The sequence below is a fragment of the Montipora foliosa genome, chromosome 6 (genome assembly GCF_036669935.1).
Source record: "Montipora foliosa isolate CH-2021 chromosome 6, ASM3666993v2, whole genome shotgun sequence".
Taxonomy (NCBI): domain Eukaryota; kingdom Metazoa; phylum Cnidaria; class Anthozoa; order Scleractinia; family Acroporidae; genus Montipora; species Montipora foliosa.
This window is the reverse complement of record NC_090874.1, coordinates 12,444,562-12,462,061: the sequence shown is the minus strand read 5'-3', so window position 1 is coordinate 12,462,061 and position 17,500 is coordinate 12,444,562. Positions and strand designations below refer to the sequence as shown.

The 17,500-nt window shown below is 38.1% G+C and overlaps 2 protein-coding genes across 2 annotated transcripts in view; one reads left to right on the top strand and one right to left on the bottom strand.

Moving 5' to 3' along the window:
• Nucleotides 1–12,102, top strand: part of LOC138006707 (protein MAK16 homolog) — a 17,414-nt gene extending 5,312 nt beyond the window's left edge. The window contains exons 5-10 of the mRNA XM_068853203.1: nt 3,214–3,251; nt 3,347–3,401; nt 4,247–4,321; nt 7,254–7,379; nt 10,157–10,219; nt 11,111–12,102. Of these exons, the coding sequence (XP_068709304.1) occupies nt 3,214–3,251; nt 3,347–3,401; nt 4,247–4,321; nt 7,254–7,379; nt 10,157–10,219; nt 11,111–11,266 (513 nt within the window). The 3' untranslated portion in view covers nt 11,267–12,102. The remainder of the gene's footprint in view (nt 1–3,213; nt 3,252–3,346; nt 3,402–4,246; nt 4,322–7,253; nt 7,380–10,156; nt 10,220–11,110) is intronic.
• Nucleotides 12,103–12,588: 486 nt separating this feature from the next.
• The window catches only part of LOC138006705 (G protein-coupled receptor kinase 5-like), a 26,069-nt gene continuing 21,157 nt past the window's right edge, over nt 12,589–17,500 (bottom strand). Inside the window, exons 13-16 of the mRNA XM_068853200.1 lie at nt 16,620–16,757; nt 15,745–15,882; nt 14,045–14,173; nt 12,589–13,445 (exon numbers count right to left, since the gene is read on the bottom strand). Coding sequence (XP_068709301.1) covers nt 13,431–13,445; nt 14,045–14,173; nt 15,745–15,882; nt 16,620–16,757 — 420 coding nt within the window. The 3' untranslated portion in view covers nt 12,589–13,430. The remainder of the gene's footprint in view (nt 13,446–14,044; nt 14,174–15,744; nt 15,883–16,619; nt 16,758–17,500) is intronic.

The window sequence follows — 17,500 nt, the reverse complement described above, 5'->3', positions numbered from 1 at the left end:
ATTTTTTGAGGTACATGTAATAATGGTATTAAAACATGTTTTCTTTTGGTGGAGAGATTAAGATGACTGATCACAGTTTAAAATTAAGTACTTACAGTATATACTGTACTTCCATTTCTGCCGTAGTTATGCAGCTTTTGCCTGAAGCTCAAACTTGGTCACTGATAAGTGACATGAAACATGAAAGTTTCCATATTTTGACAGTTAATGTGCTCTGCAGGCTGTTACCATGGTAATGCATCTAGATGAAAACAAGGCCTAAAGGATGCTTATTCCTCATTAATGCAAAATTCACACAGGTTTTTTTTTGCAGCATTTGCTTTCTTAAAGTAATGGAAATAAAGATAGACTTTCAACAGATGGATTTTTCATAATTCACTGAAAGACATTTTAGTTTTCCCAAAGTTTTGTCTGTTAAAAATGTCTGATTTGTGTGGTAGTGCACTACACACTACACTGTACGTCACCAGGTTGTTAAGAGTGTAAGTCCGTGGTGACAATAGCCCCGCATCATGTGCATACAACTGTACGTGTAACTCACGAACATAAACAGGTCTGTTGGAAGCCGGCTTTAGTTTCAACAAAATGAGCCCCAAAATCGGCAAGAATTTGTGACACTGATGAATAATAAAGCAGCGGCTATTTCCAAAACGATGGAATTACATGCACCTGGATAAATAACCTCATTTAGGAGAGTAAATTTTTGACTTTGCAGAAACAATGGTCAATGTCAAGTGTTGGGCGATTGTGATCTTTGTGTTGAATTCGCTAGCCTGAAATGTCAGTCGTCTCCAAGGCTGAGGGCGGGAGACGACTGACATTTCAGGCTATGAATTCGCACGTTTCTTGTCAATCTTTAAAACACTTGAAAGAAAAAAAAAACAGACTAACAAAAACAAAAACCTGGTGTCTTGCCATCATTTTGACACAGATGTGCACATGACTTTGTATCCTTTGTTTCGCGAGTAAACATGCAAGATTTGTGATTAACTTGTGCAGCCAAAAGTACAATTAAAGAATTGAAAAGAAAGTTGTCAGAACCTCAGAGTGCGTAAGTGTAAGGGAACTTGAAAATAATCAACATGTCAGCCTCAAAGCCAATGTTTCTCGATTTTCTTTTATTTTCTTCAATGTTTTTGGGTTTAGTATTTTACTTAGTCTAGTACACTTTAACCACATGTCTTCTCAGTGGGCTATTTACCTAAGACATCTACCATGGCAGAATAATGATATAAGGTACCAAAACAATATCGTGTACTATTAGAGCTACATAATATATTATGCATTACTTGAATCTCCCGGAATACAAAACGCAGCTCAGTTGACAATTATACAGCACTGTGTTACTGCACTACCACACATACGTAATGCGTGCCTTTTTATTTTTATTTTTAATAGATGACTTGTTTGTAGTCGGAACTGTTTTAAGTTCATGTTTCTGCAAAATCTAACGACGGGCTTGCAAGTAATTTGGTATTAAAAACAGCCAACAGCTGTTGGTCAAGCTGTACAGCATTTTGCTACAGGGTCCCTCTGAAAGATTTTCACTTCTAAAGAACCCTGATGTTTGTGTAGTGGAAACAAATTTACACTGCATTTCCAAGACCATTCTGTGAAGGAGGGAAAAAAGTTTTCGCCATAGTTGCTAAATTTGTTTTAGTTTTCAAAATCCATGCCAGCATTTTAAGGAATACTGCTGATTGTGGAAAAACTGTGTTCAGCCACCTTGATATGGTAGATGAAAAATTTGAGTTAATGTCACTGTTCCTTGGTATCAAGATAGTTAGCTTCTAATGCATAACGTAACGCGCAATAGAACGAGACAACAGGCGTATTGGCGTTTTTTGAGGGGAACACTGCCTTGCGACTGGTTAGCCTATGCGACTTTCGGATTGCGTGATATAGAACAACCTCACTTATCTCCCCAGCACTATGAGCTGATTGGTAAACAGCACATGCTGGATCGGACAAGAGTATTGGTTAGCGAGCAATGTACAAAGGCAAATGAGCCAACAAGCTTGGGGGAAGTCACTGCGCAGGAGTGACCCAATTTTAATGAAGGCAAAGCGATAAACCCAACCCATCTCCAAAGGGAGGGAGGGAGGGAGGGAGTGGAAAAAACTTTAACAAATGCAAACAGCTAGTTGGTTTGCTATAGAAGACAAACTGCCAAGTGAACCTTGGACGGCTAACTGAGGCTTTTATGGCTAGACTCTGTCTATTAAAGTAGCCAGTTGTACAGCTGCTACTATGAGCAGGTAGGCATTACACATGCTCTTTAACAGTTATGAATGAGGCCTTAACAGATTTGGCCAATGCAGTTGTACGTTACAAACTGAGATCTAGGAGCAAAGTCTTTATGTCCTCATTTTATTTACAACAAGACCATTGATTTTATGACCTTGAACGACCGACTGCAAAGAACATGAGGATAACTAACCCAACATGAATAGCCCCTTTTAGTACGGTCACGTTCCATTAACTGTATTTACTGATGGGGCAGTAAAATCTCATTTTATGTGCAATTTAAAATACGTGTACACTGTATGTAGCTAGATGAGATTGCATTATCTTGATCTGTTGCTCTTATTTTTTTTTCTTTTGGGGACTCCTTACATATGCCTGAAACTTACAGTATAGTCTTAAAAATATCAAAATAATTTTTACCACAATTGCATGTAATCTGACAATCTGATTAGCTAATTTGTCTGTCTATAAGATTTTAGACATTGCTGCTTGCGTCATACTTGCATCGAATTGTGAGGCAATCGTACATGTATAGCCCAATCAGAGATGCTCATTTTGGGAAATAAACCAATCAGAATGTGAGAAAGTTAGTCAATGCTTGCTCTCTCTTTGTGTCACTATCCTGGTCACACTCTGAAATAAACATTTTCTTTTGATGTTGAATATTGCAACAAAAAACAAATTGAATGTGTTGGTTTAGCGTTGCCTGTACTCTTATGGACAACAATATTCATCATCACAGTAATCAAAATTTGGTTTGGACTCACTTGGCACTCTGCTGCACCTCCTGAGTACACAACATTTTGACCACTGTGATCGATGATGAACATCATTTATGGATAAGAGTACACACAACACTGAACCATTGACTTGTCAAATTTACAGTGGTGTGGTAATCTAGCGCCCTCTATATAGGGAATTCAGTTTTAATGAGTCTAATGTGGTTTCTCTATTTATTGACCTCAGTACTTAATAAGGATGAGGAAGCTGCAGCTCAGGACAAGGTAACAAAAAAATGCTCAAATTATTCATCTGACTTCTTTCACGTAATCATTGTGGGCATAATTATGCAATTTCAAAACCTTTTTTTTTTTTTTAGGAAGAAACTTGTTACAGTAAACAAGAAAGTAGAGAGAAGAGAAAGAACAAGAGAGGTGAGAAGGGTCTTTTGAAAACATTGAAGACATTGAGGATGGAGTCTAATAACAGAGATTCTGACCCCTTTTGAAGGAAAATTAGGGAGTACAATTTTGTATTTTTTAGCTTTTAAGTAGGGGGATTTGGCGGTATCCCACCCCTGGAAATTTTGCGAATTTAGTTTCTCTCGAATGGCATTTCCTGCATTTTGACATAATTTTTGTGGTATCGGCCATGCTTGTACACCATTATGGAGTAAGACTGCTGGCCTTACAAATGAGTCTGCACAACAAGGGCTGTTCAGTGGACAACCTCATTGCCACAAGGAACTTTATGGCCGTTAGGTCAGGCAGCATACAGTATTAATATGATTTTTAATAATTATTTATTGTCCTTTTTTTTTTTTAGTTTGATTATTTAGTGGGGATACTCATACATAATTATTGTAACAGTTGATATCTGTCACCTTTTGTCATCAAATTTGCTAACTGGCTACCTGCTTTTTATATAATAAATACCCCCCCCCCCCCCCCCCACCCCCCGGTATCTATTTACTGTGGTCCATCACTAGTAAGAACAAGAAATCCTTTAACCCATTGACCCCTCAGGCACCCTAAGATGCCCCCCAGTTGTTGAGTCAAATCATCTGGCGTCAGACAGAGTAAAAATCTGTTTAGTCTCACTCCCAGGGGTAAACTGGTTAATCAAGAGTACATGTAAAAAGCAATGATTTTTTGCTTCCCTGTGGTTTGAGAAATTTCTTTTTTCACCCACAAGATGCATGTAGGTTTTACTATTGAGGTTAAATGTGGATGACAATACATGTAGTTAACACTTACTTTCAACTGCCTTGTTGTTTTAGAGAAAAGCATTGGTAGCAGCTCAACTGGAAAATTCTATAGAGAAAGAGTTGTTGGAGCGGCTCAAGAAAGGAACGGTAAGTTAATGTGTTATTCGCTGCTAACCAATAATTGGTTGTATTCAAAAATAAACTTACAGTACTTGTTTATCAACACCATAAAAATAATTTGACTTGCCAACTCTCACACAATGTACAGTAGGTAGTTTCACACTGCACAATCCCGTTATTTGTCAACCCCATACATGCAGGCCAATTCCTGATTGATGAATGCAAATGTCATGGATCCATTATTCAAAATTAATGTATATTCAATGTTTAATTTCGGCAAATTAATTTCTGCAACCGTAATGATCACCAATAATGCTCAGATAATGCAGTGTACAACTGTAGACTATGTATTATAATTAGGTCCTACCTTTTTCAGTCTGCAGAATCGAAATTCACTGACATGTAGTGTGGAAATTAAAATATCATTCTTTAAATTTACAGTGTAAGAAAGTACCTGTACATGCAAGTAAGACACAATGCCTTTTCATCTGCTTTTTGAACAACCTGCACAAGTCACACATACATAAACATTGAGTAGATGCCACTGGCCGTCATTTGTGAGAGCAGGGGGGATCATAACCTGTGCATGTATAATAATTTATGTACAGTAGGTGACATCACAAACTGCCTTTCATTGTTACAGTACATGTACACATGTAGTTCCAAAAGAAGTGTTGGCATAATTTTTTTATGATATCACCTCAGTAAAAGGCTCTTCCCTGTGAAAGCTCAGTTATTGCAGGATTCTTTATGAAAATACAGAGCATGAAAATGGAAAATTTTGTGAAGCACATGTCAATGGAAAAATGATTAATTTGTTGCCTTATTGTGGTCAGGTGCACTTTATGGTATCAGGGTTCGAGCCAGGATTTGATCACTGGGGGGCAGTTTGTCCCCCCGGCTAAAATTGTGGGGGCAATTTTCAGTTTTCTTACAATGTACGTTCAAACAAAGAAACAAGCCAGCCAACAAAAACATTTTTATTTATTTATACTTGTAATTAAAGGAAAGGAAATGGTGTCAAGACTTTTTTCTTTTCACATTTAAAGCAAGAATCAATGACTATGCTTTATAATGTACTCCAGATGCAAAGGGGTTTGTTTTTTTTTTTAGATTTCAGACAAACATAGCGGAATATCGCCTCCTTTTCATTATACAACCAAGTGTGATCTAGGAACCAAGTTTTCTGGAGAGATCGTGATTTTATTGGTTTCCTTTGACCCTCTTTAATACACTGTTCTTCTTCTGTATGTTTTTTTCTCTGATTCAATCTGGCTTCCATTTAAAGCGAAAAAGCTATCTATCGTACAAATAGACGAGTTCACGCTCTTGAGTGCATCATGGGTAATCAGGGCAAGGTGGAGAGAAATTCAAAGGTTTGTAAGGAAGTTTAAAACAATGAAAAGTATTCATGATAATGCAATTTCGGGTTTTTTATTTTCCAAAAAAGAAGATATGCGCTCAAGGGTGCGGCAAAATAAATTTGGAGAGAATGGCTATTGTAGAAATTATTTTATTAAAAAGAGTTTCTGCCATTCTTTTCCTGTAAATTCCAAAGACACAAATTTACAGAGAATGTATGAAGACAAAAGAAGCAATATTTAGGAATTCCTAGTTCATCTCAGTTGTGAACATGAACTGATTTGTTTGGTTTATGAAGGCGAAAGTCTATAAAGTAGAGTCATGTACAGTATATTTTGCTTTGAAGTTCCATACAAACCTTTGAATTTCCCGCCGTGTTGCCCGATTACCCCTGATGCAATAAAGGGCGTGAAGTCATCTATATGTTTTCACTTTGACACTTTAACTCCCAGATGCGTCACACTTGGTTGAGCATGAGACCTGCATGTTAAGTAGAGCGTGACTGAAGAGCAAACGCACGATAAAATTCCTCCCACGGTCTGTGTTTCAGCTTGTAACTTTTGTACTGAACTATATTTCTTCTTGTGTGCTTCCTTCTGAGTTTTTCCCCCAAATTTTTAAGGGGGCAAATTGTCCCCTTGGCCGTTTTCTTAGGGGACAATTTCAGTATCAGTGCGGGATTGGCGCAATGGCGCGGCCTGGCTCAAACCCTGTGGTACAGTGTATCTTTATCATTTGCCTCATTATTGATTTACAGTACTGTACATGCATATATGAATAGTTCCCTAAAAATCAAATCAAAATAATCCTGGTTAAGGATGGTGCCTACTACATGTAATTCAAAGGTATTTTTGCACAGTTTACTGAATATGTGGAAAAAGCAGATCTTAACAAGTGTTATTGAAACCCAAAAAGAAAATTGGGGGTAACTACACATTTTTCAAAAATAATTCATCGGCAACATTGGTAAAAAGCTTTAAAATACAAAGCAATGTATGGCTTTCTTTTCCAAATTGAAGCTTACCGGTAATTATCTCAGTCTGAAAAAATGCATGGTTACCCCCAATTTTCTCTTTGGATACCTAGAGCACTTGCTAAGTTCTGCTTTCTCCAAATAGTTTTAAACTGCGCAAAAATATCCCTGTATAAATAAGCACTACCCATAGGAAATCCAAGTGTCTCGAGGTGCGCAGAACGTGTGCGCAATAACAATTATTATTATAGTAGGCACCATCCTTAAGGAAAGAGGACACTGAAGGACCTGGGTGAAACCCTCTTGAGGCACAGCGGCAACCTACATTGTGTGCATGATGTACCTTTACCTCTGATGCCAAAACCCAGGAAATAATACTGGGACTCAATGATGGCAGGCAAATGAATTATTTTATACTCTTGTCCCCTAGAGGCTGGCAAATTCTCTTTGGCAAAGGAAACTTGCATTGTTTTTTCCCCATGTCTTTATAGTAGTTACTTGAAGATCTTTTTCTCCGTAAACTAGCAGGAGTACAAGAAGAGGGTTTTATTTTCATGCCAGATGCAGTACTTACGTTTTAATGACAGTATCATTGTACACACCATTTCTTTTTCTTTTTTGCAGTATGGTGATATTTACAACATTCCTAGCTCTGCATTTGAAAATATTTTGGAAAGGGAAGAAGCTGAGAATGAAAACAATGAAGAATTGGAGGAAGAAGAAGAAGAAGAAGAGGAAGAGGAGGAAGAGGTACATGTATTGTTTTTCTTATGACAATAATTTTTGTACTGTAAACACTTTCCATGCAATGCAGACCACTTGCAATAATAATATTACATGTAGCAATTTTGTTCCCCTATTGTCAGAACAGGAAGGCAACAGTAACAAGTGAAGCTGCCCAATTCACGTCTTTAATAGTGATAGTAATAATAATAATAATAATAATAATAATAATAATAATAATAAGTAAAGTCAGAGGAAGCTGCCGCAGAAGCAGCGAGAGTATTCGGTGATGAAGTTAATATCACTACTGAGGGTCAACGTCATCTAGGAGCGGTCATTGGATCACAAGAATACAAGGATATGTATTGTAAGGAGAAAGTGCGTACATGGAAAGGGGAACTTGAAACACTATCAGAAATTGCTAAGAATCAGCCCCACGCAGCGTATATCGCTTTTACGAAGGGGTTCAAGTCCAAGTTTACTTATTTTCTTCGCACAATTGAGTCATTTGAGGACTATATCGACCCAGTCCAGGAGGTAATCGACGATCTACTACTTCCAACATTCTTTGGCCAGACAGAGCCCCTTCCCGACGAAGTGCGCCAACTCGCTACCTTGACAACGGCCCAAGGGGGACTAGGCGTGCCGGATCTGAGATCGGAAGCACCACAACAGTTTACCGCATCAGCATCAATCACAGCCGCACATGTAGACTCCATAACAACTCAGAGTACCATCATGATAACAGGCGAAAATTCCGTAGAGGAGCTGAAACGTCACCACCAGGCGCTAAAGGCCGAAAGGGAAAAGGCAAAAATGGAGTCGATTGACTCCACCCTCTCCCCTGATCTTCTTCGATTGGCCAATCAAGCAAGAGACAAAGGGGCCAGCTCTTGGCTTAACGCGATCCCCCTCAAAGATCAAGGTCTAGCTCTTAACAAGCAAGAATTCAGAGACTCTCTGCGGCTACGTTACAACTTGCCTCTCACCGACCTACCAGCCCAGTGCGTTTGTGGGGATAGATTCAATGTTGGCCACGCCCTCTCTTGTAAAAAAGGAGGGTTTGTGGCACAAAGGCATGATGGTGTACGAAACCTACTGACATCATTCATCACCAAAGTTTGTAAGAATGTGGAGGCGGAGCCACGCCTCTTACCTCTTGACAACGAACGGATGCATCTTAGAAGCGCAGTTACCAGCTCAGAGGCACGTTTAGACATCAAGGCGGGAGATTTCTGGTCTAGAGGAGTTACAGCATTTTTCGACGTCAGGGTCACGCATGTTAACTCCAAATGTAACCAGAGCAAGCCGACAACCGAAGTCTTTAAAGACCAAGAAGAGGAGAAAAAGCGGAAATATCAGCAACGAGTGCTTGAGGTCGAGATGGGATCCTTTACACCCTTGGTTTTCGGAACGAACGGTGGGATGGGAAATGAGTGCCAACGATTTCTTAAGCACTTAGCAGACAAGTTAGTACAGAAGGACGGTGAGCCCTATAACAACGTCATTAATTGGCTCAGAACTGTCATCTCATTTGAACTCTTAAGATCAGTACATGCGTGCGTAAGAGGGTCCCGAGTACCTTTCCGGAATATAGGAGACTCTCTTGACGATTGCCGGATTAATGTCGCCACCGCCGGCATTTAAATTTTTAATTTAATTTGAGTTTTATCATTATCATTATTATTATTATTTATTTTTACCAGATACATGTAAGATTCAAGTTTGTATGAAAGAGTGCTCAATAAAGTTTATTATTATTATTATTATCATTATTATTATTATTATTTTCTTTTTTTGAAGTTTTAAAACAGAGAAATACTTAATTGCTTGTAAATTTATAGTTCTTACCTTTTGGAGATATTTTAATGTTTGTAAATAATAGTAATAATGATGATAATGATGATGATAATAATAATGATGACATGGGTGACAAATTACTCCTTAATTTTGGCATGAAATTTCAGCATTAGTTCATAATTTCACTTGTGAAATAACAATGTTGCCATGGGAACTTTTCTTGCAAAGCTAAAATGACGTCCAGGTTTGAAATACATGTAGGCCATTTCCAAGTTCATGTCTGCCTCCTCTTCAAAGCGAGTCGAAGTGTGATGGTCATTAGTTCTACTTTACATATGAATGAAAACTAATTTTCATAAGAAAAACTTCGCAGTGACTTAGACTTGCTTTGAAGAGGTGGCAGACACGAACTCGGAAATGGCTTATTAAGGAGTAATTTGTCACAGGTCTATGATATATTAATTAATTAAACCTTTGAAATCCAAACCGGCCGAAAGCGGCAAGACTTAGTATTTTACTCTGTCTAACGCCAGACGATTTTACTCGTCAATTGGGAACCCCTGGGCATCAATGTGTTAATAGCTAATCAAAATGGTAGACTTGTAAAATTAGGGAATAATTTCACTTGCGTTTTTTGATTTTGGACAAAACGCAAGTGAAATTATTCACTAATTTCTCTCGTCACCATTTGATTGCCCATACTAATAATAACAATGATAATGATGATGATAATAATGATAATAATACCAATAATAATAATAATAATAATAATCATCATCATCATCATTACTCAGAAAGTTTCCCATCTTCAGGGAAAGTACAGTCCAAAACCTTGAGTTTTCTTGACAATTACCCCATCTATTGCATACATGTATCCTGTTTAAAACACCTGCCGGTACACCACCCAAAATGCTGCTTACATATCTGCATTTTTCAGTGAAAACAAACAAAGATTGACTTTGTGACTTGCTGAGCTAGAGATTTTGGCTTTGTTAATTCAACAGGAGGAAGAACCTGAATTTGTAGCCGAGGATGAGGTTGACATCAGTGATCTTAGTGACATTGAGGTAAGAGGCCAAAATTGTTATTTTCTCTCCCCAGTCTGATTTCTTACAAGAGTTACACTTCTGTTAATGCATGAAATGATAATCCCTTCTGAACACGAGACTTTCGTTTCATTTAGATGTTTTTGTTAGTTTCTTCGCCTTCACCTTCTTTAATAGGTCGTAGGTTTTTCCATTCCATGAATAGCACCTAGTTTCCTTTGTAAGCTTTACTTTTAACCATGTTTCCATATTCAGGTGAATCGAAACAGTTAAAGTGAAATTTCAAGTGAAAAGTAGACTTCGTTTTCATATTGAGTTTCTTTGGCGTTCCTTCTGGCCACCGTCATTAAATTTTCTATTTCAAGGGCTTCACAACTTACATGCAGGAAGAGTGTACCTCAATCAAAGCCAATCAAATGGTTTTTTGATGAGGTGGAAAAAATATTAACTAACCCAGATAAAACCTCTGGGAGAAAGAAAGCTTTGAAACAAGGGCAATATACTACATAATTATGTTTATTTGTAACCCAGTAGTTTTTATTTTTGCCCCCCTAAAAACTTTTTGTGTCGAGCCAAAACTAGCCTAAGTACAGCTGCCCCCTCCCCTCTGAAAACAATGGGATTTCTGAGGGGAGGGGGCAGCAGTAAACAGGCCAAGGCAAAACTGGCAGGAGAAAGCCAGTTGGCTACAATTTACAGAGCGTTGAGTCAAAGTTAGGACCTGAGAACCTTCTGAGCCAGTGGTTAGAAAGGGATTCAAACCCACTACAATGGCAAGCAAGTGCAGTTTCCTGACCACTATATTATTGACTTTCGCTGTCACGCAGTGAAGTAACCAAAAGAAAAAACAGCCAGTAACGGTTGTAATGTAACTGATCCTTCATGTCTTTTCTTTTGCCTCCAAATATCAAGGATCTTCAGATGGATGAAACTGAGCAACAAACAGAAAGTGAGGTCGAGGATGAACAAGACAGAGAAAAACCTCAGAGAAGGGTGGCAAGGAAAGCAAGAGTGGAGATAGAATATGAAGAGGAAAGAGAAAATAAACGGACAAAATTAAAAGCGTAATTTGTTAGATTTTATTTGTCCTTTGTAAGAAAAATTGTTTAGACCTTCTATAACTTAAAAGGTCTCCTTGTGTGAAGTGAGTCTCAATATTACAACTCCCCCTCCCCACTAAAACAATGTTGAGAAACAGCTCAGTTATTTGTGCACCTCCCTGCACAACATTATTCCAGGGGGGAGAAGGCATTAGTTTAGCAGCCTTCTTTTCAAGTTATTGTCCTGTCTTTAGTTCTTGAAAGGGTGGATAAGTCACCATCCAACATTTTCAATCTGTGCAAAGATTTAAGTCTTTGCTTGGGTGATATTATTGTGAATATGCTTACTTTAAGCACATCTAAGTAAAGGCGTGTTCGAAAACAAAGTACATTTTACGCTCTGGATAGTGACTTGTCCACCCTTAAAACAACTGGGACCTGGTCCCAGTTTTCAAAATCCAATCAAGGTTTGAGTTTTGCCAGTCAAAAAAGCCAAACAATCTACTTTTGTGAACTGAAAATTGAAGCCTTAGCATCGTGAGAAAACAAATTTGATCAGTAAACTGATTTTATATGTGATTTAGAGGGATGTCATTTAACATAATCCTTTAAGCTGCTACCATGAGAATCAGGGTTCGCAAGGCCTTGAAAATCCTTGAAAATCTCTTCTCTTCATTCCTGGTCCTTGAATTTTTTTCTGGCCCGCATTTTTAATCTTTGAAAACTTCAGTGAAAGTAATCAGCCACTCATGTCATGTTATAGAAACATACATTATTTTCACGTGTGTACGTTACGGAAAATGAGGAAGACCATTTCTATGGGTAAATTCATCGACATAAATAAAAAAGAGGTCCTTGAAAGTCCTTGAATTTTTGGTCTGAAAAAGTGTGCGAACCCTGGAGAATTTACAGATGAGATTGACCCACCCTGCTAGTAGAGCCTTTCTTTTGTTTGCTCAATTTTAGCATTCTCTCTGCATGAATCTAGTAAGATCTTTATCAAATAGAGTATGCACTGCACGTTGCCAGGATATAGTCTCAAACCCAAGCCTAAATGCCAGATCTTGCTGCCATCTTGGTTTTTCATGGTACAACGGGCTCAATTATAACCATCAGTTTTATCACTAAATGGATGCTCACACTGGAAAAACCAGTTTGTCAAGAGGAAACAATCTTGACTAGTTCAGAAGTTCGGCCTGCGGTGGTTTAAAACAGTTGACACAATTCAGGCAGGACCTCCTTTTCTCCTCCTCAGTACAGAAAAAGACAAAAGGAGGTTCTGCTCACAGGGTGAGATTGACCCAAAAGACCAAAATTCCAGTAAATATATAGGATACTTCAAAAAAGGAGTGCCTTTGCAAATTTTATTGGAAATTGCCTCATTATTAACCTTTCTAACAAAAATTGCTTATCTACATTTAGGGTAACACATATATGACACAACTACATGACATTGTATGTTTATACTGTATTGCACAAAATTGAGACACTTGTAAGAAGAAACAGTACAGTGGTTCAAATCTGCCGGAAGAACTCGTGACAGCTACTGGTATGTTTCTTTAGTTTAATAGTGACAAGAGCCATTATTCTCCAAATTTATTCTTCAAGTAAAAGAACAACAGCCTCCAATAAATTGTCAGCAAATTTTTGATTTATACATGTAAACTATCCGCTGATAAATTGCCAACAATATACAAATAATGTTAAGAAAGATGTTCATCCACAGCGAGTGTGCTGTTATGGTGTCTGTAGAACCTGTCCTGTCTGACAGTTGACAGTGGAAAGCAGTCGTTCACTTTTAATGTGTTACGGTATGATTTGCTTGGGAATATCCTCCAAGAAACTATTTTGTTTTTGACAATGGATTGATTTCACTACACAATTGAGCTGCTCATTTACATTTTTGTTGGCAGCTGTCACTGTCTTGTGATTAGTTATAAAAGTCCACCATATTATTTAAAAAAGGTCCAATCAATTCATGGCCGAATGATCAAATGGCTCTACTCACCGATAAAATATAAAAAAAATTCTTAAACTTGTAATTGCATCCCACAAGGCCCTTAACTTTACTGTACATCGAAAGGACTAACTAGTGGTCACACTTTTTACTTTTTGTCCATGCCATTTTAGAAATAATGTTATGTTCTTATAACCTTTATCTGTACAAAGATGTCTGCTCTTTTAATTTATTGTTAAAGACCGTCATCCTGCAGAAAAAAGAAAAACAAAATTTGCAAGTGATGTCACAAACTAAAGGCACATTCTTTTTGAGAACGAGTTGGCTGATGTTTCAAAGAAATATTGTTTCTGCAGAGAAACACAATAATTATGATACAATACAATAACTTTATTTACTTAGAGAGGGAGACACAATTTAATTTAACCTTTCACCGGCTTCTAACTTGCAGCCTTTAACCTATAGGACAAAGGACTGACCACAACAGCGCAACTCCATGCTCTACTTTGCAAATGGTGTGTGGGTTTTTTAAAATCTCATGGGGTTATGAACATTGATTAAGGGCTGTGAGAAAGTTTTTTAAGACTCTGAGTGTTGGTCCAGCTGGAGTTTTTGATCCCATGACCTCCCACATAGTAGTCCGATGTCCAACCAAATAAGCCAATTGGTTGGCAGTCCAAATAATTGCCCACTTCACTGTGACCTTAGTAACTAGTGATACTGCTATACTTCACAACAACCCTGCAACTCCCGAGAGTTCTAACTTGTTTTCCTGGGTAAACCCTCCCCTTTCCTTCAAAATACAATGTACCATCAAAACTGCATTTCAAATATAAATTTGAAACTTACTAATCCTGAACAGCACGCCATTCCCCTTTTCTTTGGAGGCTCTGGTGGCGCATCCCCAATCAGATCAGGCGTTGGCGTACCACCAGGGCCGAATACATTCAGTTCAAAAAAGCACTCCATCTCTATCATCTGCAAACAAATGGCAGGATAGCTTGAAAAGACTTCTGGATTTTGATAGGGAAAAAAAGCCACCATAATTCTCAGTCACTCCTCCATGTAAACAACATCTGGAACTAACTCTTTGCAAAGCATCTTATGTTCAGCCCCTATGCAGACTTGTATGTAAATACCAGGGTTTTTAAAAATAATTGCAAGATCATGCATCTTGCCATAGTTTAAGTACATGTAACATTAGCAATCATAACCCACTGACTTCTGAGCCCACTCCTGGGAGTCACTGGGTTAAAGGGGAGTGGATGTAGAGGTTTTTAAGGTGACGTAAGGGCCGATTTACATGGTACGATTTTTGTCGCATGTGACAAGCTTACAACAGGCTTACAACTCGTTTTACGATTGTTGTGTATGTCAAAGAAAATGTTGTAGCATTTCAAAACATGTTTTAAAACGCTGCGACAATCGTAAGTCATGTCGTAGGCCTGTCGTAAGCTTGTCAAATGCGCCAAAATCGTACCATGTAAATCATGCCAACTACCTGGTACTTTTCTGCCTGGCCCGACCTTATTGGGCCACTGAATCTTTTATCATTATGACTTCTCTGAGGATCTTTATAAGCACTCTGAATAGAACACGTAGTTTTTATATAAAAAAGCTTATTAATGTCAATACCGGTATGTTATTTTGAGTTTTTGTGTTTGTAAATTAAAATTAGGTGGTTTAAAATGCTACAAAATCCTCTAACATTGTGAACATAATTATTCCAAACAGGGCTGTACCTCTCTTGCCATAAGGTGCACAGCCCTTGCATAGTGCCTCAATGCATGTAGCTTAACATGGGACATAGCAGTGGGGTTGTATGGGTCCTATCATAATGATATTATATGAGATGCCAGGCAAACCACCTCTACAATTGAGTTTCACTATAAGGTGGCTCCCTAGATTATTTGCAAATACCCCCACTACAGGACACTAGTTACAAAACGCTAGTTTCTCTTAAATTTTCCCTGAAGAGATCGTCGTTCAGACGGTTTTGCCATTATTCTGTAATTATTTGTCATTTTTCTACTTATTTTCAACTAGCTCTGACAAATTTTAACAAAATGTAAGAAATATGATAGGAAATGTATGTGGTTAGAACTGAGGCAATTTTCAAGAGACTTTACCGAAGGGAACACAAGAAAATTAGGTGTTTTAATTTTACAGATTTGGTCAAGCTGGCATCACAGAAATCAGGAAAAAATGCACAGTTCAGGCTTTACATGCCATATTAGTGCCCAGCTTGCATGCGGTCCTACAACTCTAGGGAGCCTCCTTAATTTGAGTCACAACCAGAAAACACATGGTAATCAGCCATGTGCTAGTGCTCACCACAAACGTTAAGCCCTGTTGACTGGGTACCAGCAGGCAGAATGGCATTGACCCTTTTTCTCATGCACTTTCTTATTTTACTCCTGTAGTTAACCAAATTTGTTTCTGCCCTTTGAATGGAATCACCCTTTATTTTTAAAGACATGCCTGCAAATGTCAGCATCCCGCATATCAGTATCGATTTTTTTGTCTACATAAAGGGCATTCATAGTTACCTCACTTTGCCAAGGGATTGATACCGAGCCGCTGGCAAATTTTCTATAAAATTCATCATCGCTTTCATCCAACCTAACACCCTTCACAGAAGAGAACTGTTCGATGTCCAACACATCTTTGCAGTACACTGCTCTGGGCTGTGAACATAAACAAAACCTACTCAAAGAACTGTCTCACTGAAACTGCCTCATTTGTTACCTGTTTAAAAAAATGAAATCTCCAGTCAAATGTCTATAATTTTTCCTCAGTCATCAACCAAACTAAGGTAGATACTAATCAAGTGAAGCTGTGATCCTCGCAGTTATGAACACAATTTTAGCAATTGTGTAGAGAAGCCTGAAAAATTTAGGACTTCAATGGGGTTTGAACCCATGACTTTGAGATGCTGGTGGGATGCTCTACCCAAATGAGTAGCTTTACTTGATTTCATATACCCAGTTCAATATATGATTCATTTCATATGTAATTTTATTCATTGACTCATTCATTACAGCAACATTTGAACCCACAAACGACCAGCTCCCAACAACAGTGACTTCATAGCTCAGTTGGTTAGTGTCACATCAGCATAGCGACTTCACCGGTTGAAACCCCATTGAAGTCATGAATTTTTGAGGCTTCTCTGTGCAATTGCTCAAATAATGTTCAGAACTTCGAGGATCATAGCTTCACTTGACTATCCTAGTTAGTTGGAAACTGCGACCTCCAATAGTTACTTAGCAACCAAAACCAATGACACTAACCTTTACCCTTACCTTATTGTTGGAAAACTGGGGAACACATCTCATTCGGTTTATTTCTGGACATGAGTGAAATTTATTGTAATACTTGTTATAATAATAATATTGTACTTTAAGAAATGACAAACCCTTACATCAGGTACAAAAGGAGGTTTGAACATTCCTGCTTCTAGCTGTGGCCAGTTAATATTTCTAAAGAAGATATGTTTCTTGGCCTCCTCCCCACCAACATCACTATATCCTAATCTGTTATTTACATCTTTTTGAAGGGCCTGAAAAATAAAGAATAAAAGCAAGGGTTTTCATAATTATGTTGCCAGCTCAAGATAATGGAAGCATAAAATTATGGGAATATAAGCTACCATGCTGGCTATTTGCAGCACTTTGTTTTGTGTAAACGTCTGCTACTTTTCTCTGGCAAACGAATTTTTCTCCCTGATCCTTTTTGAAACTGATCAACACCTGAGTAACATAACCAATAGGCCCTTTGACTTACCACATCATGTGACCTAATTGTCAATTTATTTGTTGTTTTTTTTTTTGGGGGGGGGGGGGGGGACTAAGTGAGGAGAAGAAAGCCTCTACAGGAGTGCATGCAGGTCTTTTGTTGTCAATAAGACCAAGCTATTAATTTGCATAAGGCAAAATTGAGGGTCAAGTCGCTAGAGCTATCCATGCAATATATAGGATAATGATAGAGCAAGGTTGTCAAGCAGAAGCCAACAAATCAAAGTAAACAAAGCCAGACACCAGTATAGCTTTTGTGAGAAGCAAACTTTTAGCTAGCAAAAGTTAAAGTAACCAGCATTATGACTGGTCATTAGCACTACCTGACAGCTCTTATGATAAAAACAAGGCCCCTCAAAATTACTGTCCCTTTTTCTAGAACCATACTAGGGTTTTCAGTAAAATTGCACCAGTACAGCTGTGATGAAAAAATTAAATTCCGCTTTTTGAAAACCTTTTGTGTTTCACTTGACTTGCATTTCACTGGAGAGAGAGAGAGAAAAATACA